Here is a 20,630-nt window from a genome sequence, read left to right on the forward strand (position 1 = left end):
TCATTTTCTGTTTTGCATTATTTTGCATATAAAGTGCGCCCGTGTTGATTTTGACCACTGGTTGAAGAGGGGGAAAATTTGAAAATTCACGTAAAATGTTTATTTGAAAATGTTTTGATGCTATCATTTGGAGAGTAAAAATCGTCTAGAAGATTGTCATATGGTAATATAATAAGGATACTGCAAGGTAGTTATGGTCATATTCACTGATAAACTCTTATAAGTTATAATATTGTAAAATTATGAAGTTTTGTACAGACAAATATTAAATAATGTAATTTTATATCAGCCTATTTTAATACAGTGTTTAATTAAAGGGGCTGCATTCCACCTAACTATTAAAATAAATTCAGCACATATTTTCCTCACCAGAATAAGTGTTGTTTACAAATGAGCATGAAAGCATCAGAAAGCAAAAGACAAGGATGTGGTAAATGGTTAACAACAAAAAGCAAATCAAAAAAAGTTATAACACAGCATGCAAGATATCATCAACAGCACCTCAAACCTGGAGCAGTAAGACCAACATGTATAACACCCAATGTTTGTGAAAACCAATCACGTAAAATGAAGCAAAGCACAATGAGTCAATTTCTTGAGGAAAGACCCATTAAGTTAAAACTGAAAAAAGACAAAAAAAGCTCAGATGAGATATCCTTATCGTCATCCAAAGACAAAGTTCCTGTATTGTTTTTGAAAAATGAAATACCCTCAGCACCTATTGAATATGGTTAGTAATTTGTTTAAGTGCATGATAATATTATCATAAAATCTTTTTAGTGCATGTCTGCTTTGATGATTGGATGACAAAATACTTATTTATGTAACTATTTCATTTATATTTATGTAGTTTTAGAGGATCTTTTTGGAAGTGATGCTGATGAGAGTGACATATTTCTGTCTGAAGACAAGATACAAAAGACAACTGTGGACAAAGAACAAAATGCATTTGAACCTTTACCAGCACTTTATTGTAGGAATTCACAAATCAAGGAACTACGGAGTACTGACAAACATCATTCCCCAGTAAAGGAACATACAAATTTGAACCATAAAGCAAAAAACATTAATTCCACAAAAAGTGTTGATGTACAATTTACTGAATGGTTTGAAGATGAAGTTGATGCATTCATTCATCAATGTGATGAGGAAAATAACTTACCAAATCAAGAAAATTTGTCAATGTTATGTGGATGCACATTCTCACCTCAGTTTAGCAAATGGTTTGATGAACAGATTATAAAGATGGATAAATCACCTGCAGTTAACATCTTGCAATCACCAATAAGGACAATTTGGGATGAATCAGATAATAAATCCACATTTACACAATGGTTTGAGGCAAATGTGGAAAAAAATAAAAGTCCAAGTTAGACTACAGGATATTTGATAAAAAATTACCACATCTACTTGCATACATGGGTATGTGAGTAAAGACTTGAGTTTACATTTAGTTTAATCATATAATTCTATATATAAATATATTAGTGAGGCCAAGGGTATAATTCAAATGTTAATAATAATAATGTACATGTATTGCTAATACTAGGTCTATGGTCTAAAATAAAATACAATGTACAGATCTTGGAAGTGATTAGTTATTCCGTAGCATGACTTCACTTGTTAGATTACTTTGGTGATGATGCACCAGAACATAAAACTACAAACTTGGCCAAAAGTTAATAGGACCGACGAACGCTATCGCGATATCACAACTACTGTGACCACCTACGCTCGCATTTTCGCCGATTTCCCCCCTCCCCCTTTTCAATGTTGGTCCCTAATTAATATATTAATTGTAGTAATGTGCATTAAACGAAAGTGCATTAGAATTCAACATTGAATGAGGGGGGGGGGGGGCGAGGGGGAGAACACATTTTTAGAGTAAAAAATGCAATCGTCCCTGAAAGCGTTTTGGCCAAGATTGTACATTCGTCATACTATACTAGTCATTACTATTAGACCACTTGTGACTATCTGGGCGATAAAAAGCGGGCGAATTTGGTATTCAATACTATTAGTATCTACAGCCTAGCTACAACGTTTCCGCACATAGTACAGAAGTACACAAATTTGGCCAACTTTGCGTGGCTTTATTTTTCACAATTTACAAAATTTCAGGTTAAAAAACGAAAAATTCGACACGTTTGATATGTACACACCAGTAAACCCGACGATTCTATTGAATATATTGGTCGCCTGGCCACGCCCCGCGTGCCTAGAAGTGCACGGTTGCTATGATCCAAAAATTAATGCCTGCATCACGCATGGCTCACATACCGACCGAACAATATGCTTGTTCACTAGTAACGTGTCTGAGCACGCAGACTGTTTTTATATGTAGACTGCTTTTAGTACGCAATGTACACAAACCTTTAAGAACAAACCTTCGTATTGGCCGCGGATTGGACACCCGAAATTTTTCATTTCTAGTTTTTCGGTTGCCACGAACACTATTTAATATGGTGACTGGCGTACAATTCTGCTTCGTGAATTCTCGATATGTCAATTCTTTTGTTTGTTGATTTTTTTGTGGACAAGTTCTCGGAAATCCGATAAGATCTTCGTTTCTCGTTTTGATCTTTCTTCATAGTTGAACATAGCTAAAGCTCGTCTGCAATGAACAAATATATATGAAGCAAGCAATGAGTACCAAAAAATTCACAACCTCGCATGCTAGGATTATTTTTTATTGCAGAAAAAATTCCGTGTCAATTAAACTTCTGCAATGCGTTACAGTAAAATATTGGCTGCCAACCCTAATGTATGGCGTAGGAGCTCAGCTCACTTGGCATTAGGTAGGAGGAAGTCAGGCGGTGAGGGGGTAACATTTGGCTCAAATACAGTAGCGCCACAATGACAGCAGCGGGGAAAGTATATCGGGTGAGCTGGTTACGGGGGGCTTTTAGTAAAGTAATCAATCTTTAGTAAAGTAAATAGGACCGCTCCTAGCCGCTTAATTAATTTGGTGGGGTGCATATTCACTATTCATCCCATGTACGTAACCGAGTGAAACATATTGTTGAACTAAACAAAATAAAATATAGTATTCGGCTATATAGCCTGTGCCTCATTCATATATCGAGCGACAAATGCAAAACTAAGATAGCTAATTGGGTAAAGTGCAACATACTTTTCATCAGCACTGTAGATTTGATTTTCTTTACGTATTCGAACGGCTTCCATTCGTCGATGTCGGCTACCACTCATAACATAGCCTTGGTCTTCAAATGACGTAATCTCATTGCTCGTTAAACCAATTTCACCACGTCGTGGTATACGCTTACCAGCTTTTACATAGTTAGCCATTGCCGCACCCTCACCAGGCAACAAAGCCGAACCGAAACTACACAAAAGACGGGGAAACAATCGCAAATAATCGAGGCAACGTTATAGAAGCTAGGGAGTGTAGGGAAGAGGAAGATTATAGATCTATAGCTTGACGGCATGGAGCAATGTTTAGGTTCTTCAGAAATGCATGCTATGCGAACATATTGGGAAATGCATATGTGATTGACTGCGAGATTAGCTCCGACATATATTTATTGCTACTCGTTGTTAAAGAGGGAAAACTACCATGAGAATTGAAAATTCCTGGCTTTAATAGTAACATGGAGTAACAAAATATTACTTTTATTAGTCAACTCGTTCACTTAAAGAGTACGCCAACCTTGTACTGTGCTGTTGTTAAACTTTCAACACAAGTGAATAATTGGTGAGGGGGAACGGAAATGAAAGAGGAGAAAACGGAACGGATAGGGAGAGAAAATGTTGTTACTTAAGATGATCCCGTCTCTAAAAACACCGAGACGTCTATTCTGAACTCCTAGAAAATGTTGGACAGTTTTATGATAAGAACGAACATTATTTTTGAAAATTTCAGACGACTTACTCCATTTGTTCATCAGCATTTCCATGTTGTAAACTAACAACAGGCATTGGACCAACAACAATATCGCCGGTTTTGTCATCTGATAATGAAAAACACATCTTGTTGAATTACGTCACGTTTTGGCCTTCTTTTGCTACACAAGGAGCGCTTTAATTTTGGATATAAAAGTGATCTTGACGATTCGGCACATTCTGACGTCACTACAGTAGTACAGTTAGTAATTATAATTATGATGACGGAAATCTGATTTTCACCAGTCATTCTATGTGACACTCGCGGGTCGTAATATGGCACCACACATACCTTTACGTTTTTCAAGCCACTCACTAACGCCATCGCTGTCTGTATTTAAGGGAAAGCACATACTGAATTACTATAAATAGCCAATAGCGTTAAGCCAGAGAGCGGGTTAGTCTGCTTGGGGACAGTGTATAGAAGTAAAAAATGTCTACTATTTTTATGGGTCAAGGGCAAAAGGGGCTCATATACAGTTTTCAGGGGCCAGTTGTTCAAAGCTGGGTTAGTGTTAACCCTGGGGTACCAGAAGTTTTAAACCACTGTTTTCATTTAGGTGCTTCTGAACCGCTGTTTGTTTTAAAACCTTTACAAAATATGGTTCTTGTTGTTATAGAAAACATTTATGAAAGAAGATATTCAACTTTGTAAACAAGCGATTAAGAAAATTGATGTAAAGATTTGCTTAAACCCAGGGTTAAGCTAACCAGCTTTTTAACAACCAACCCCAGGGTGCAAATGATATGAGAGATAAGCTAAGAATTTATAACTTTTTGAAAGTGGAATAACACTCAAGAAAAATAATGTGTGATAATTTAGAGACTTCTAAAAATTTTTTGCAGAACACCAACCACTGTGGCACCTTATGTGTTTGTACCATGACAATGTAAAAGTTAACAGGGCCAGAACTGAAATATTGCCTGGAAGCTCACTTAGCCTCCATAGGATCCTTTAATCAGGATTGAAGGTTAATGATGCAATAATTAATATAACCATAACCATTTGAGGTATGTTAAAACAATTTTAAAATTTTGATGTAAAATTACAAAATTTTTTAGCAGTCACTGCTAAAACCTACCTTCTGATTCATCTTCACTTTCCTCACTTGAGCTTTTCTTTTTTTTCCTTTTTTTACTAAAACACATAAAAATAACTACCTCTTTATTTATTACTGATTGATACAGCATGCAACATAGGAGTTAGTTACAGTATTCCAGATTTTTTTCAAATAATTAGAGAATATAAATGAAGAATGTTTCTTATTTTGTCCAGGACACTAAAAAAATGCATACCTTTTCCTTTTATGTTTTCTTTTCTTTCTCCTACTGGATCTTTTAGATTTCTTGTCTGTGCTCTCATCGCTTCCGCTAAATTCTGTTTCGAAAAAAATTCCCAATTTCAGATGAGATGCGTGTGTGCATCATGTGAGTGCACAACTGCAAAATACAACAAGCCTCTCTATTTATGTCTCAGAAAATATTTTTACCATTTGTATCACTTTTATGCTTCACATTTAGCTTCATATTTTGGCTCTCCTCCTCTTGATCATCATCAGAACTATAATATTTAAAAAATGATATGTATTATTATTGGCTATGACACAAAAGTAGAACATTACAAATCTTAGGATTGAACTGGGAACATGCAAATCAGATCTTCCATGAATTAAACCTGTGACTGCAATTTTGAAGCACTAGTGCTCTCACTACTTATAAACACATGTTAAATAACCAATATGCATACTCATCTAGTGGAGCTTTAGGTGATAGACCCCATGCCCCTGGAACTCCCATTGCACAAATCCGTTCTCTTTCCAATCGGCGTCTGCAGAATTATTGACTTATTAGTTTATTGTTAAGCTTTATAAACAAAGGCTTCTTTTGATAATTGTTTGGTAAATGAAATGATTCAGAGTTTTCATTTCATTTATTAATTCCAGTATAGTAATTTGGAAATAGTAAATGGTATTTGGAAATTTATTTTGGAAATTGCTACATTAAAACAGTATTTTATTTTATGTGATTTCACATTCACCTTTCTGATTGACCTTCATCTTGGGATTTCTTTCCATGTCTGTGACTAAATCAAGAGTTAGTATGGCATTAGATACAAAACTATTGAAAAACACTGGTTTAAAGATTATACAGAAATACAGTTGTTGCATGCAGTCTGAAATCTTTATAATATTAGTATTTCATATATAGTTTGCTGTCCATGGTAATACCAGTGAAATTTGGATAAAATCATGGTAAAATCAACTTTCATAGTTCACTGATTAATACAGTAACTGGCTAACACCAACCCTGCCTATTTTAACCTCAGAGATAGACTTTAAATCAGGTAAACAGGTTATTGATCTTAGCTCAACTAGAGATTTAAGTCACCAAAACCAATCATACAAAACAAGGGTGATTGTGTAATTATAAAATATTTATACATGTCACAACCATGAACTGTCTGAATAACGAAGAAATGATACTTTAAACATTGTACTACTTACGAAAATCCATTACTTCGTTCATTACTTCTTGACCGAGATCTATTTCTCCCAAATCTCCTGTCGTTATGTGGTGATCGACTTCGCCGCCATTCACTCATTATGACTAATTCTAATAACTACCCAACCATTCCAGTCATTGGATGATGTTTTGAGAGAGCAAAAATGTATTTACCAAAACAGGAATACACAATGTTTGTATAATATAGATATAAAATGTTTAATTTGTAGCTGAAAAAAACGAACTTCTCAGTTCTCACAGAAAGTTCGAATCATTCAATTCAAATTTCAAAGATTCAAATAGATGAATACAATGGCATTTTGGTATTGCAGGCTCGTATACTGAACCGGAGACTTATCCTAACTGGACAGCGAGAAATTTAAAAAGAATGTTTGCAATTTGCAGTTGTGTTAAAGTGTAAATTATAACGTGTAAATAAATTTCCAACCGTTCATTCCCTGTTACTCTTTTTTTCTTTAATTAAAGTTTTTGATTGAAAACAATACATTTAGTCCGGCAAATTTCTATTGTACTACACGAAGTAATGACATTTAAATACCACTGACCATCTCACTGATCTCACTTCTCAGAGACATAGAAATCAAATTTTGATGGGAACTGGGAGGTTTCTAGGTTTAGAAATGTCAACCAACATTAGCGGCATGCACCATGACCATGGCTCCACCTGCCAATGCACAGCAAGCTCTACACCATATTCTCAAAACATGGATGAGATGGATTTTACCAGAGGAATTTGGTCTGCTGCACTGAATGGTGAAGTGGATCAAGTTCAAAAATACTTGGATAGAAAATGTTCCGCAGATATTTTGGACAGTGCTGGGTATACTGCCTTGGTAAATATATTAACAGTTAGATAAAGGTGCAAAAAGAAATCTATTTGAAAAAACAGAACAAACCACTCCATTTTAATGGGCTACAAAAATGCAAAACTGTGACTGGAGAGTGTTCAAATTGTGCACCTGAGATTTCAAGAAAATACCAGTAAATAGACTTCAAAATTGCACACCTGTTATCTCATTTGCATGATACACACTTTACACACTGGTGCAGTACTGAGGGTGTTGTGGTGCTGTCTCTCTCCTCTTTTTCGAAACAGGCCTAAATGTGCCCATTCTTTTCAATAGCAATCTTGGGTCATGTAATGGTACAGCAAGGAACAATAACAAAATTAAGTGGTGAATGCATTTCTTACAGCATTATGCAGCCCGCAACGGTCACCTAAACGTGTGCAAGATCTTGCTTGATTATGGTGCTAACCCAAATAGTTTAACACGTGCTGGGAAAGCTAGTCCATTACACAGAGCAGCTTATAGTGGACATAGTAACATTGTCAAAACATTGATTGAACATGGAGGAAAGTTGGATTTAGCTGATGTTGATGGACAAACAGCATTGCACAAAGCTGCACAGAAATCACATATTGAGATCATCCAGCATCTTCTGAAGCACAAGCCAAGTTTATCATTAGTGAAAGATAATTTGAAAAAACTGCCTATTGATTATGTACCCGAGACAAATAGGGATTTACAACTATTACTGGAACCTTCATAATGTTCTAATATTAAGATACATAGAAAAATACCTAAAGTTGTGGAGGATTTTGAACTTTCCTATAACTGCTAATGATAAATTTTTATAGTATTCATTAAATTTAGAGGTTTAAAAGTGGAACTGACAAGAAAACTATAAAAATGTACATTATTCTTAGTAAAATAAAATAAAATGTTTTGCTAGATAACAATATATAGAAATCTATCTACTGTGTCTGTATCCAATTAGCTAACCTAATAACAGAGAAATAATTTATACAATGTGCTAATCAGTATACCTTTCTGCACGCATACCCACAGAGAATTACCTAATCCCACTGTTGTGACATATAAAGTATTGCGTAGACACCCCAGGTACATGGCTATATTGTTATGGAAAGTATAACTCAGGTCCACTAACAGGAGCCTACACCCTCTATTATTTTGAGAAATAAACCACAGTTTAGAATACCACATTTGTTAACTTGAACCTTTGTTAACTTACAACCCTTACACATCCACTTCTATCTGAATCAATTACTGACTATAGATTACATTTGTCATAAATTCCCCTGTGTAGCATTCTATTGTACCATAGGTTTTTCTATGACACAAAAATATAGTATGTTTGATATTGAAATCGCCAAATTTCAACCTCAGTGTTAACAATTTGTCATCAAGAAACAAAAGTATGTACTTTTCTTGACCACAATAACTTAAAATGATTGATTACTTTACAATGACTTAGAAACCAAGTTGATTTACTATAAAGAATGCTAATATATTCTAATTTTCAAAGTTCTTTTTATGTAATACTAGTGTACAGTAACTATCTTTTATAGTTTACGTACTTTTTTCAGAATATGCCACTGTATTTTTACTCAGGCATAACATTTTTTAACATAACTTTTCCTCGATGGTGAAAGGAGTAAAATGATGGCCTGTTACTTGCAGTTTCCCAGCTTCTACAAATAAAAAATTAAAGAAAATCCTGAAAAACAGAACTTCAGTGTACAAAGATCTGATTAGACTAACTAAAATATTGCATATTTTTCTATATATTGCCTTCTCCAAAAACAATATTGTTTTAGTGACATATCCAGGAAACATTTTGCATTTGTAGCAAACCTGTGTGAAGTGATATTGCAGCAAAACTGGGTGGAGTGATATTGTATTTATATTTTCCGGCATTCCTTGAAATGACATAGGAATAGGACAATATTTCTCTAAATTAGATTATAAATTTGTTTCAACACTCACTTGTTAGCTAGTTCTGCCGAAGCCTTGATCTCCTTAAAATCCCCTGCCATTTGAACAGCACCTACTGATCCCAATACTAGGCCAAATATACATTGAAGCACAATCTGAAAAGAGATATTGTAAGTACTGTAGTAATGGCTGTTAGATTATGGTAACTATATTTTGTTGCAAACATCATGAAATGCTATATTAGGAAATGCCCAAATACATGTAGTTTAGATAGAATCCCTAATGTGATTTATATAGAAAAAGTAAAAGATCAGAATGAGCTTGGAACAATTATGGCAAGCTTCAACATTATTCTGTAACTCATCCTTTTATCTGCTAGTCCTTTTATCTTTTGTAGAACTATAATTTAATAATAATCATTTCTATTGCATAAATACAGAAAAATGATTGCCTTATTTGCCTAAGCATTACAATAGCATAGTACTAACATTGTATCTACATAGTATAAAAATTTACCTATATGGTAATATTCTAATATTATAATTAAAATAATAACTGACTGTCAGGAAGATGCATTCATGAAAGCAACCAAATCATACTACAAATGCATTGATACTAAATCTACAATGAATCAGACTGTTTTAGAAATAGAAAATTTTCATATTGCAATTATTCTATTAGAAGAAAATTATACATGAAAAAGCAACAAAATTGCAAAATACTCAGTTGAACATGTTACATGTGTTATGTGTACTTACATCTTTTGGTAAAGAAGTGAATTCTTCTTCAATTAGTTTCAAATAAGTTCTATCTACAAAAGACCATGAATGTAATATTAGACATTTTAAAATATAAAAATATAAATTGTATTATGCAGGATTAAATCATTACTTTATATATTAAAATATAATATACTCATTATACTGTATATTATAATAATTATACCATGCTTGTCAAAATGCACAAGCCGGTCTGATACATTGATTGAGATTTTTGTAATTCCACACTTACATTGCTCTGAAGAGTAACCTGCATGTATTATTATTACCAACCCAACTAATACTAAAATTTTCCCGATGAAACCCATTTTGAAAACTATAATTTTATCAGAATCTGATCAATTTGTCCGCCATATTGCCTAATTTGAAACCCGGTCCCAGTCTCATTTTCCTATATTTCCCATGATATTTCCCCACTTTCCCCACTGTATTTCCCATTCACTGATCTCCCCTCATGTTTCCATACCCAATTCCATACCCCAGTTCTCCCCCCTGCGCGGGCTGCGGGTGTTGGGCCATGTATGAAGTGTATGATAATAGTTAGGGTTAGGGATAGCTTTCGGTTAGTGGTAGTTTCCAATGCGAACCAGAAAATGACGTAATGTCAATATGACTTTGGTGGTTGGAAACAAGTTACGCCCAGCGGTGACGCCCTTTATTTCGTCTCCTGAAGTTGAGCCCTATAATAAAAAAATCTGGTCACATTGGAATCGAATTCATTGGACGGTTCTCTCAAATGGAAAAAAATAAGGAGCAAGATAAAAATAAGCGAGAAATAATAACATTTAAGTATATGAAAGTTAGACATGTGATTTTGGTCTTTATACTTTGGACAATATGTCATGTAAGGCATTTCTGGCGTTAAAATTATCACGTAAATTCGGGCTGCTATATGGTATAATAACAAGTAAATTGTACTTGTTTCTTATCAAATGCGTAGGCAGTTTGTAGATGTTTATGGCAAAGAACAATAGAATCACTTTTCTTTCATGCAAAGTCTCTTTAATTAATTATGAATCACCATCATAAGTGCTTCCACTAAAGGCATGGAACTAGGCAGGTTGGAAGTGTATTATAAAGGTTTGTGTAGTGTATTCTTCCCCCCCCCCCCCCTCCATTCTTATTTAAATATTTAATACCTGGGCTCAATTAAGGCAATGAAGTTGGTCATATATATCCACTGGTTAATATTAGAAACTAATAGTAAAAGTTTTTTATCAGTGTGACAATTTTAAGGAAGAATATTTTTGCTTGCATTTTTAGGTTCTAGCTTTCCACCAAAATTTACTACCTTGTGAGCAACTTGGTGATCTGGGTGATTATTTTTGTCATCTTGCAAAAGATCATCATCATAGGCTAAAAATAGTGTAAGTATTATTGGGGTCCAAGTAACTTCTATTGAGGCTGGGTCAGTTCCTACAGCTACTGTGTTTCCAGTGTTGAGTATATGTGTATTAACTAATTTTGGCTTAGATATTACCTGATGTTCATTTAACATCTTCTAGCTTTTTTATGACAACCATGTAGAGATCCTTCTCTTTCAAACCTTCATCTCGTTTGACCTTTGCATCAAAAAAAGGAAGTCCAGTTTCTAACAATTATTTTTCAAGGCTCAATTGCTCCCCTATGTCCAATATCCTTTCAGTTTTGAAGCTGAAGTGATGAAGAGTTGTATTCCAGTTTGTTTTGCTTGCCACTTCTAAAGTTTATCAGCTCAATCACTATGCCCATATGCTATTTTGTAGATATTATGTTTTATTGGCTATTCACATACTCGAGACAATAATTGCATTAAAACTCAGCAGGTAAAAAAACTCATTTACTTACTTGATGTTTGATCCTGTTGACTTGAAGTGACTATAGTACGCAGAGTAGCAAGGTGACATTTTTGGTGTACAAAATAAGGTGTGCTTTTCTTGAACGCATGCACAGTTATAAAAATAATTTATTTCATTGTGTAGAGACCTGCAGTTCAATGTTTTTGATCAAATGAGATGGTCCTTGCAGACATTTTACGGTGGATATTTCTCTCTTGGGCGTTTAGTAAGAATGAAAGCTCGGGTGAAAAAGCAGATGTAGCCTCGCATGTTTATGGATATAATGGATGAAGACCATGAAGTGAATAGTTTCATACCCAGGCTTTCTAATTGTATATTCAAATTAAGAGATGAATACAAACATTTTAGTTCTAATCGCAAATATTTCAGTCTTGTTTGCTATGTTTTGCTTGTTTTCCGCGTCACAACGTACATGACATTTCACCATGGCCATGCAGATTCCAAGCGTTTATCCTGTAACAAAAATAAACGCTATTTTTGAGCACTCAATATTTCACCTCATGGGCGTGAACACAGGCCGTTTTAGTGTAGAATCCAAGGGGTTTATTTTTCTATTTAGTCAAAATCAAGATCAGCGAGAAAAACTGATCCGCGCAGGAAACTGTAGGCATCCGAATGATCCGATCATGACCATTTTTTCCCGTCAAACTTTTCTCTACTTTCACACCTTCAGTATTTCTATCAGTTATCAAATTTTGCATTTCCTATACGTATTCTTCAATAAAGTGGCCTAGCTTATAAAACATTAAACAGCTCATTGTCTTATCCTATCCAGGGTATACGAGGTTGCATACTTGCATTGCTATTGGTCATTGCATTTAAAATACTGAACCCCTTCTGTAAGGATCTCTTCGTTTCAGGATCTTACTCGGTAAGGGCACTTATACTTCGATTCCTCTACGACTAATTTAATTCAGAACTGCTATATATACGACTACGAATGTGTCAGTGACTTACCAGTTTGTATACCAGCGTAATCTACTTGATACGTTGACTTTTTTTGATTTTGTAAAGCGGTGTCAATGCCATGTCTGTCCACGGGAAGCTTGCGCCATTGTTTCAATGCATCCACTCCATTTAATCTCCAAAAGAGAAAAGGCTGTAAACGAGAAAAGGAATAAATTACGTTAAATAATTTGATGATTACCTAGGTGAAATGAAATAAAATCTGTATTTAAAAGAACGTTTATTTAAAAACTAAAGTAACTCGTCAAGAGGAATGTTCCTGATTGCATTTGCTTGAAGTTGCTTCCAAAGCCCCCGAGAACGAGATATACTAAACCTTACTAGCTATAATAAACCTTACTAGCCCTGGGCAAACTGGGAAACGTTGTGGAAACGTTGTTTCCCTCCAATGTTTCTCAATTTTCTCCAAGGTGGGCAAGCAGAAGAAAACGCAATTGGGGCTACTTTCCAATCATCCAATGTCGCGTTTTTTCTACATAGGTAAAAGTTTAAAATCATTCAAATGATACTTATTAAATGAACGATTGAATAAATGTATATAGGGTTGGATTCTATTGATGAAATTAATTATACCACAACTAAGAAGGTTTTACGCTTTTACGTGCGTGTACGTTGGCGAACAGGCAAAATTTGAGGAAACACTGCGAACATAATTCATGAATGTTTCCGCAACAATGTTTCCTAGTTTGCCCAGGGTTTCACCACCACATACATTGGATATGGTCTCACTCCTGGTATAAAGCATATGTATACAGCTCAGTGTACTTGCAACCTGCGAACAGGCTCCTATGGAAGTACTGGGCTCTAGTTAAATTATTCTGTTTCTCATTTTGTGATTTTAGTTTTTGTTGAAATTTCTAGTAATTGTGTCAAATATCTAGTGACTTGCATGGAAATCCTAAAATAAAAAATAAATTAGACGTAAAGTTTTGGCTTTGATTGGTATTTTAAAGAAAAACGAAAATTATCGCTGCGAGCAGGGTTCGAACCTGCGCGGGGAGACCCCATTGGATTTCAAGTCCAACGCCTTAACCACTCGGCCATCACAGCAGTTGCCAAAATGGCATAATTTCATCGATTATATTGAAATCTAGCGGTGAAATAAATTTATACAACAATTAATTAATTTTAATTGTATCAATTAATCATTTTACGCAGCAACTTTGGTTCGTTTAATAACTTGAATCGAATATATACTAATCTGTAATTCCTCGGAATTATAATTCCGCGTAAAGTTAAGCAATATAGGTAAAGAAAAGCATTTGGAATGCTGTTAAAAACCCTAACACCCGCAAATGAAATAGATGAGCGACAGGTCTTAAATTCACGGGGGGGGGAAAATACTTTTTCCGGAACAATCGTAAGCGTAAAAGTGGCGTTATTGACTTATTATGTACTAACTTTTTTCACGGTACTAGGCAAAAATTGATTAACAGCTCATGATATATTTATTTAAAACTTTACAGCAGCTGTTGATGAGATCGTGAGAAGGCTATTTAAAAACGTTGCCAGGCCGAGAAAGGTAAATGAGGCTCATACTGTATGTAATATGGGTGTGGCCGCGTTTTTGTTAGGTAGCCTTCCTGTTCAATTTTAGGGCCAGGCGCTTTGGAGTTCGCCAATTGATCCATTTTACACACTAAACCGTTTGAACATATTACACCAGGATAACGACAGCCGGTAATATAACAGCTTGCGTGAACGCATTGAAGAAAAAAACTACGTAGAACGTAAAAAAAACTACGCAGAACGTAGCGTTCATTAGTTCAAATTCATGCTGTTAGTGTATACAGATTACGAGGTTGTTCAATGAAATTAATTTGGGCTTACTTTTAATGGATGTGGGTTGTTTCTTGACGATGGTTCTGTTCTTATTAGATCTGTTTTCACGACTGGCTTTGAATAAAATTGATTTCTGTACGTTGGAATTTCCATCTTATCACCTTTGGGATATAATGATGATGAGCGAGGCCTAAAAAAAATATAGGTTAGGTCACTTTATCATATATGCCTTCACCTGACCCCCGATTCATCTGTACTTGTATTTGTAATACCCATGCAGTCAGCGCATGCATGATAGTCTAGTCGGTGCCCCTTGAGCTCTATGTCAGGCCTGCATGGTCATCTGATTTTTCGCAGGGTAGTTTGGAGGTAGCTTCAGTTGAGTGTTATAAAATGGCCAATTCAGGCTATTGTTCGTTGATTTTGGAGTGAGCTATCATGAGTGTTTATAGAGAAGCACAACCTAAAAGTGTTCTAAAACTGTTCGTGCACTCACGAACGACAATATTCACTGACGTCTGAATTGCATTTAATGATGATTTCTAAAGGAAAAGCTGAGTCGCTTGGCAACACGTGTTGTCTTTGTACAACGCCAGCAATTAGTATTTTTATTTGCTCTGATACCTTGCTGACCCCGAAGGGTGTCCAAATTCTCCAGTGAAATCTTTCTGGTACGTTGATATGAATTCATTTCTTGAACTTGAGAGTTGGTGTTCCTGCTTTGGCTCCGGTTTCATTTTAGTTTAACTAGAGGAAAAAGAATAAATATATTCTGCCAGCTGCCTGCATGTGTTTGATAAAAGTTCGACATTGACGTTGTGTCTCTTTTGCTCAGTGACAGCGAAGAATTATAATCGAAATTTATGAGTAATGTCTTTTAATTATTCAATTCGAATTAGACAAATCACGAAAACATACCCGATAAAAATGATCTTGCCTTCACTTCACTCCACTGCAAACGCCTTGTTTATGTAGAATATGCAAATTCCTGTTTAACCTTAGAATTTATGAGTTGACAAACGTCTTTACCCTGGTATTAAGAGTGCATGCGAACGTATTGTTGTGTAAATAATTACACTTTAGCGCATTGTATATTTGCCCAATTTATGACGAAACAATAGTTTCTGTAATTGAAAGATTGCAAGACTTTAAACCTCTCTCGAGTCTCTTCACCGCGGAGAGATGCGCTATGGCATACGCGTTGGGCACTTCCAAAACGATGACTGATTAAGACAGAAGACAGTTTATTATATTGATGTATTAAGTATATCTTTATATATTTGTGACAGAATTTCACAGACAGAATTTGACAGCACAAAAATCAAAAATGTCAAACGGTTCAGTATAGAACGTTCAGTATATCAACGTCAGAGTTGCAAAAAAGCTACGGGTACCACCCGGAGGAAGTTTTTCTTTGAATGAGGTTCGTGAAGAAGGTTCAAAGTTGAACACTGTAATTGATCACATGCATGTACCAAAAACCAAATATTTCTTTATGCTGGTTGCCACTTGACTCAGTGACGTAATGTCATTTTGAAGAAGGTTTTCAAAACTTGAAATCCTACCGGAGGAAAGTTGAACTCTTTTTGCAACTCTGATCAACGTGTCGTATAATTAATTTCCATTAATTTGTATACGTATAGCATTTATAATATATGGAAAACGCTATTTACGTAAAAATTTACTCATCTGATTCGATGAGGGGAACATTCGTTAAAACTATAGCAAACATTCAGTGTCTAGAGCTTCAGTACAATTTTTACTTCAAAGTTTCTCACATTTGCTATATTTTCTGGTCACCCTTGGTATAAGTAATGAAACGTTCCCTCATGCAAGATAGTCGTCCAAGAATTTATTTAATTTCACATGAATAATTGTATAAAATAATGTCGTTTCTTACTTCAAATTGTCCACACATCCATTACGATACTATATTGTCAAAATGATCAACGGTTTGCAAATTTTCCTCATTACGACGCTCTAAACATGGTTTCAAATGTGTTAATAATAGTTTTACACCAATGCATACGGCATATACAAATGGAAAATAACTGAGAATGTCAATGGTTGTACCCATGATTTTCTTGGCACTTTCTGACGTGTTATTTGTTACTTGTCCAGCGATGATACTGATAATCGTCAATAACGTAAGAAACCCGGTGTCCACCCAGTTGATCTTCTTGACGTTGTTATCCGTCTCGGAATGATATGGCCAAGCACATACCTGGACGGTGAGGACAACAAGGCAGGAAATCTGCATGAATAGCGCTTTTATGGCGCCATAAGGTATAAAAGTGGCAAAAAGAAGGAGCAAAAATCTTGAAAAGAAGTAAAAGGCAGCAAACCACCTGTATCCATCTTTGAAACAAGACTGGAATGTGTTAAACAAGGGATTTACATACCTAAGAAATCTTACTCGTTTAATAAAAAATGGAGTGAAGACAAGGATCAACGGAAATGGAATAATAATGAAGAAGAGAATAAAGAGTGCTGGTACGGCAAAAGCGCAGTGATATGGGCTGAAATACGGTACGGTTCCCTGATAGAATACGCGAAGTTCGCTACCAATTTTAGATGGTCTTAATATGTCCATTGAAACTCTTGCTAAAGTCGAGTAGGAGAGCACAAAAAGGGTACAGGACGCTCTAAATGTTGAATTGTTTGCAAAATAGCAACCAGGATATCTTCGCGCGAAAAAGGAAATTATAAACACAACAAGAAAAACATATACAGGCAACACGTAACTGAAACCGAGCTTTTGCAAGTTGTCCATTCCTTCCCACAAACAATCACCAAAGCCACTTATTGTGACTTGTGCTAAGCCAGCAACAAACCCAATAAATGGATCCAAAGGGATGTCCTCGTGAACACCCAGAACAAGATATATCACTTGATAGAAATACAACCAGGCATTCAAGTAACACGTAAAAATGTCCAGATTAATTTTGAAGACAATGAGTACTATAACAGTCAAAACAACGAATAAAGGGGCTAGCCTCCACAGATCAGAATCCTTACATTTAGCAGAACATTCCTGATTGCCAACCTGAACACCAAACCCATGTTTACAAGAACCACACATTACTCCTATTCTATTTCCATTACATATCTTATCTTTTTTATAGACACATTCATCTGCCCTTAATGAATGGTAATCAGGCTTGAAGCAATTGCAAAATTCTGTTGGACACTGAGCTGTAACAAATGCTGTTTTACCACTTCCATCAATAACCTCTCCTGCCCAATAACCCTTCACAAGAAACACATCCATATTATCTTCACTACACCGTGACACACCCATGAATTTTTCCACTGAAGCACAAACACATTGATTTCCTCTAAGCAGAAAACCAGGGTTGCATTTTTTCAACTCCACACTTTCTAACCTTTCCTGAGTGAACTGTCCACCAACTGTTCTTAAGTCTATTGAAAAGTTTGTTCCAGACTCTCCCTTTAAGTAGAGAGATGAAATGCTGTTTCTCACCAAAAAAAGGGATGATGCTGTTCCCAGTTTGACTTTGGATTTTGATTGGAATGGACCTTTGGAATTTACACTGACACGAATCATGCCATACACTGAATTATTCTTTTCATCAAGTAATGTGACTTGTGGTGAAAATAGTTGTGCTGGGGGAACAGACCAATCTGACTTCTTGGAATTTATATGAATAGCATCTGTGACAACCTCAAAGCGTCGCTTCACGGTGCTGTTTGAAGCATTCTGAGCATAATAATGGAAACTTTTCCACTCTAGTACCTGGGCTGTATCTTCTCCAGTACGTACACAATCACGTAGAGAGTTAGTGTATACAGAATAACCTGTTGCATATGGAGCTGTATTATTAATAAAAACCACTTCTGCTTGCCATTCATCTGGATGTAAAGTTGAATCTTCGTACTTAAAGAAACATTCGTGAGTTTGCAAGTAGTTATTCATAACAATTGGGAGACTATCTGGCCCTGGGGTTTCAACAAATACTGCTCCACCAATCTCATCTGCAATATTACCTTCAAATGTTAGTTTTGAGTTTTTCTTTAAATGAAATGATGCTTCTCCGTACATTCCAACTGCCCCACCTTTATAACCAGTATTTCGGGTAAATCTTACATTTTCATAAACATACACCGATGATGTGTCAAGAATTAATGATGTATTACTATTCTCAGTAAAATTGACATTTGTCAAGACAAGTGGAACCAGAAAATCATAAACAGCCCCAATGCCCCAACCGTATTTAGCAACATCTCTCATGGCGTTTGCAATGAAATGACAATCTGAGAGTTTCACCTTGAATGGACTGTTTGGCCCAAACAAACCTTGATCATAATCCCATACCTTTAATGTCAAAGCAAAACCAGTTGTGGCCATGTTTCTTTTCCAAGAGCAATTACTAAACGAATAACTGTTATCAACATAGCCTAGGCTTGTTCGTCCAAAAATCGTCCCTCCTCCCCCTGACACAGCAGAATTATTGGCAAACAAACAAAAGGAGCTAAGTATGTTATTAGGCAAAAACTGGCTACTAGTTCCAGAAATTGTTGAAATGCTACTCATTTGGAAAGCTCCTCCACCAAAGCATGCAGTATTTTCAGTAACATTAGTTTTGGTGACAGTGATATTATTGTCACTGACAGTGTCCAAGAACTGAACAAAATATCCACCACCCCAAATGGCATGGTTGCCAATAAAGACACAAGAATCGATCGAAAAGGTATTGTGCTCTGCTGATCCACGAACATATATGGATAATCCACCACCTCGACCGAAACCAAGATGTTTGGTCCCACCTGGACGTTTGAAGGTAGAATTCACAAGATCCGAATATGGTGCAACATTTCCTCTAAAAGTTGACTGTTTTACGTAATAATTGCTGTTACTTAAATTTTTTCCATTATACGCCATGTATGTAAATTCAATGTATAGCCCTCCTCCAGCTTTAGCTGTATTTTTTAACCTGTCGACATACTTCCTGTACATACAATTCAACGAATTTGGTCCATTATTCTCAAAAATGACAGAATGAATAGTGACATTTCCTTTAGTGTCATATATTGTCACACCAATACCTGGACTTTTCTTAATAGCAACAGTCTGTAGCTTGAAATTCGTGCATTCTTTCACAAACAATGCCGAATAGAATAATGGATTGTTGTAGGATGCACTTTTGTGAAGTGTACCACATGATGATAGCGAGATACCCTGAATTGTAATATTACGACATCTGATAAATGCCAAACCAGTAGCGTTGCCTGAACACTGTACACTCACATCTGTGTCTACTATATTGTGTCCAGTGATTGCGAGATTACTATTATTTTCAAATGTAAAATTTGTATTCAATGTATACTTTCCTGGATCAATCAGAATCGTTGCGGAGTTCTTGAACTTGTCTTGACGCGAAACAGCACGCAAAGCTGCTATAAGCGAACAGCCCTGCTTTAACCCGGGACAGTTGTAATCGTCTGAGCCATTCATACTGACGTTTATTGTATGCGTATTTCCTACATGATTTGAATTAATCGCATTAAAAAGATGTAAAAATGATAGTAAAAACAGCATTTTAAGGTTATTACGTTTCTGCTCGCCCATCTTGTAAGTTGTAAATTATACAGTCAGTGGAACTCTGTGGAAGGTCTAAGTGCCTGCAGGCAGGTCAGGCCTGACCAGTGGAAAAATAATGGAAAATAATCACCGTTTTCCTTGTTTTCACTAATATTCTGGGAATTGGGAAAGGATACAAATCATACAATTAGGATTGTGTTTTCCTGGAATTCCTGATATAGTAAATAGCATAGAAAAGTGATATTGAACAATAAGGGTGATCATCACTTATAACTCACTCTACGTTATTATTTGTTACAATTCAATGGTGTATGGCTATGTTTGGAACCGGACAAGCGGTATCAAAATGTGCCGCTTAAGATTTTTGGGTTAAAGCTATAAACCAAGATAGATTTTAGGCTACGGATAAGTTTCCTCGTAATTTCGAACGCCAGTTGCAGAAAAACTAGCACTTAGGCTAGCGTGTACATTTTTAGAGCAGGTTTCTTTCAGTGATTTTGACCTCGTTCTTCCACTAAGTAAGAGTGTATTCACTCTT

The 20,630-nt window shown here is 35.7% G+C and overlaps 6 protein-coding genes and 1 non-coding gene across 9 annotated transcripts; 3 read left to right on the forward strand and 4 right to left on the reverse strand.

The window, feature by feature from the left end:
- The first annotated feature begins 6 nt into the window (after positions 1 to 6).
- Positions 7 to 1,437, forward strand: LOC114525871. Its single transcript, XM_028547336.1, has 3 exons — positions 7 to 187; positions 373 to 730; positions 851 to 1,437. The coding sequence occupies exons 2-3, from the start codon at positions 391 to 393 to the stop codon at positions 1,372 to 1,374; spliced, it is 864 nt and encodes a 287-aa protein (XP_028403137.1). The 5' UTR covers positions 7 to 187; positions 373 to 390; the 3' UTR covers positions 1,375 to 1,437.
- On the reverse strand, positions 1,437 to 6,704 carry LOC114525862 (NKAP-like protein). Its single transcript, XM_028547325.1, has 10 exons — positions 6,408 to 6,704; positions 5,942 to 5,986; positions 5,651 to 5,731; positions 5,394 to 5,464; positions 5,200 to 5,281; positions 4,986 to 5,041; positions 4,196 to 4,234; positions 3,893 to 3,971; positions 3,134 to 3,346; positions 1,437 to 2,614 (listed from the first exon to the last, which is right to left on the reverse strand). The coding sequence occupies exons 1-10, from the start codon at positions 6,503 to 6,505 to the stop codon at positions 2,506 to 2,508; spliced, it is 873 nt and encodes a 290-aa protein (XP_028403126.1). The 5' UTR covers positions 6,506 to 6,704; the 3' UTR covers positions 1,437 to 2,505.
- Positions 6,705 to 6,959: 255 nt separating this feature from the next.
- LOC114524690 (ankyrin repeat domain-containing protein 39-like) lies at positions 6,960 to 8,219 on the forward strand. The gene is made up of 2 exons (XM_028545850.1): positions 6,960 to 7,259; positions 7,621 to 8,219. The coding sequence occupies exons 1-2, from the start codon at positions 7,017 to 7,019 to the stop codon at positions 7,975 to 7,977; spliced, it is 600 nt and encodes a 199-aa protein (XP_028401651.1). The 5' UTR covers positions 6,960 to 7,016; the 3' UTR covers positions 7,978 to 8,219.
- A 37-nt stretch (positions 8,220 to 8,256) lies between these two features.
- On the reverse strand, positions 8,257 to 10,439 carry LOC114524708 (membrane magnesium transporter 1-like). Its single transcript, XM_028545871.1, has 4 exons — positions 10,176 to 10,439; positions 9,923 to 9,975; positions 9,216 to 9,319; positions 8,257 to 8,920 (listed from the first exon to the last, which is right to left on the reverse strand). Exons 1-4 carry the CDS (start codon positions 10,249 to 10,251, stop codon positions 8,833 to 8,835), a joined length of 321 nt encoding a protein of 106 aa, XP_028401672.1. The 5' UTR covers positions 10,252 to 10,439; the 3' UTR covers positions 8,257 to 8,832.
- A 136-nt stretch (positions 10,440 to 10,575) lies between these two features.
- Positions 10,576 to 12,133, forward strand: LOC114524698. Its single transcript, XM_028545861.1, has 4 exons — positions 10,576 to 10,787; positions 11,207 to 11,310; positions 11,689 to 11,748; positions 11,905 to 12,133. The coding sequence occupies exons 1-4, from the start codon at positions 10,680 to 10,682 to the stop codon at positions 12,020 to 12,022; spliced, it is 390 nt and encodes a 129-aa protein (XP_028401662.1). The 5' UTR covers positions 10,576 to 10,679; the 3' UTR covers positions 12,023 to 12,133.
- Positions 12,061 to 20,155, reverse strand: LOC114524669. 3 transcript variants are annotated; one of them, XM_028545830.1, is made up of 7 exons: positions 20,104 to 20,155; positions 16,430 to 20,031; positions 15,448 to 15,526; positions 15,154 to 15,276; positions 14,578 to 14,719; positions 12,739 to 12,880; positions 12,061 to 12,234 (listed from the first exon to the last, which is right to left on the reverse strand). In XM_028545830.1, the coding sequence occupies exons 1-2, from the start codon at positions 20,117 to 20,119 to the stop codon at positions 16,451 to 16,453; spliced, it is 3,597 nt and encodes a 1,198-aa protein (XP_028401631.1). In that variant the 5' UTR covers positions 20,120 to 20,155; the 3' UTR covers positions 12,061 to 12,234; positions 12,739 to 12,880; positions 14,578 to 14,719; positions 15,154 to 15,276; positions 15,448 to 15,526; positions 16,430 to 16,450. The 3 variants fall into 3 exon arrangements, with proteins under 3 accessions (XP_028401631.1, XP_028401639.1, XP_028401623.1); XM_028545838.1 differs by having other exon boundaries at positions 16,430 to 16,509; positions 16,603 to 20,142; XM_028545822.1 differs by having other exon boundaries at positions 16,430 to 20,142.
- Trnas-uga lies at positions 13,716 to 13,797 on the reverse strand. Its single transcript has one exon. It is a non-coding gene; the product is annotated as a tRNA-Ser (tRNA).
- Positions 20,156 to 20,630: the final 475 nt, after the last annotated feature.

This window comes from Dendronephthya gigantea, unplaced genomic scaffold (genome assembly GCF_004324835.1).
Source record: "Dendronephthya gigantea isolate DGI-Jeju-01 unplaced genomic scaffold, DenGig_1.0 000001F, whole genome shotgun sequence".
Classification (NCBI taxonomy): Eukaryota; Metazoa; Cnidaria; class Anthozoa; order Malacalcyonacea; family Nephtheidae; genus Dendronephthya; species Dendronephthya gigantea.

Coding starts and splice junctions, on each gene's coding strand:
- LOC114525862 (XM_028547325.1), bottom strand. CDS start 6,505: ATGAGTGAATGGCGGCGAAGTCGATCACCACATAACGACAGGAGATTT. Junction 3,347..3,892: donor AATGCTGATGAACAAATGGA/GTAAGTCGTCTG, acceptor TCTTTTGTGTAG/TTTCGGTTCGGCTTTGTTGC. Junction 2,615..3,133: donor ATCTACAGTGCTGATGAAAA/GTATGTTGCACT, acceptor TGTTCATTGCAG/ACGAGCTTTAGCTATGTTCA.
- LOC114524708 (XM_028545871.1), bottom strand. CDS start 10,251: ATGGGTTTCATCGGGAAAATTTTAGTATTAGTTGGGTTGGTAATAATA. Junction 9,320..9,922: donor TCACTTCTTTACCAAAAGAT/GTAAGTACACAT, acceptor ATCTCTTTTCAG/ATTGTGCTTCAATGTATATT. Junction 8,921..9,215: donor TCGGCAGAACTAGCTAACAA/GTGAGTGTTGAA, acceptor TTTTATTTGTAG/AAGCTGGGAAACTGCAAGTA.
- LOC114525871 (XM_028547336.1), top strand. CDS start 391: ATGAGCATGAAAGCATCAGAAAGCAAAAGACAAGGATGTGGTAAATGG. Junction 731..850: donor CTCAGCACCTATTGAATATG/GTTAGTAATTTG, acceptor ATATTTATGTAG/TTTTAGAGGATCTTTTTGGA.
- LOC114524698 (XM_028545861.1), top strand. CDS start 10,680: ATGGAAAAAAATAAGGAGCAAGATAAAAATAAGCGAGAAATAATAACA. Junction 10,788..11,206: donor TACTTTGGACAATATGTCAT/GTAAGGCATTTC, acceptor TTGCATTTTTAG/GTTCTAGCTTTCCACCAAAA. Junction 11,749..11,904: donor ATTGCATTAAAACTCAGCAG/GTAAAAAAACTC, acceptor TTCATTGTGTAG/AGACCTGCAGTTCAATGTTT.
- LOC114524669 (XM_028545822.1), bottom strand. CDS start 20,119: ATGGGCGAGCAGAAACGTAATAACCTTAAAATGCTGTTTTTACTATCA.
- LOC114524690 (XM_028545850.1), top strand. CDS start 7,017: ATGGGAACTGGGAGGTTTCTAGGTTTAGAAATGTCAACCAACATTAGC. Junction 7,260..7,620: donor GTGCTGGGTATACTGCCTTG/GTAAATATATTA, acceptor CATTTCTTACAG/CATTATGCAGCCCGCAACGG.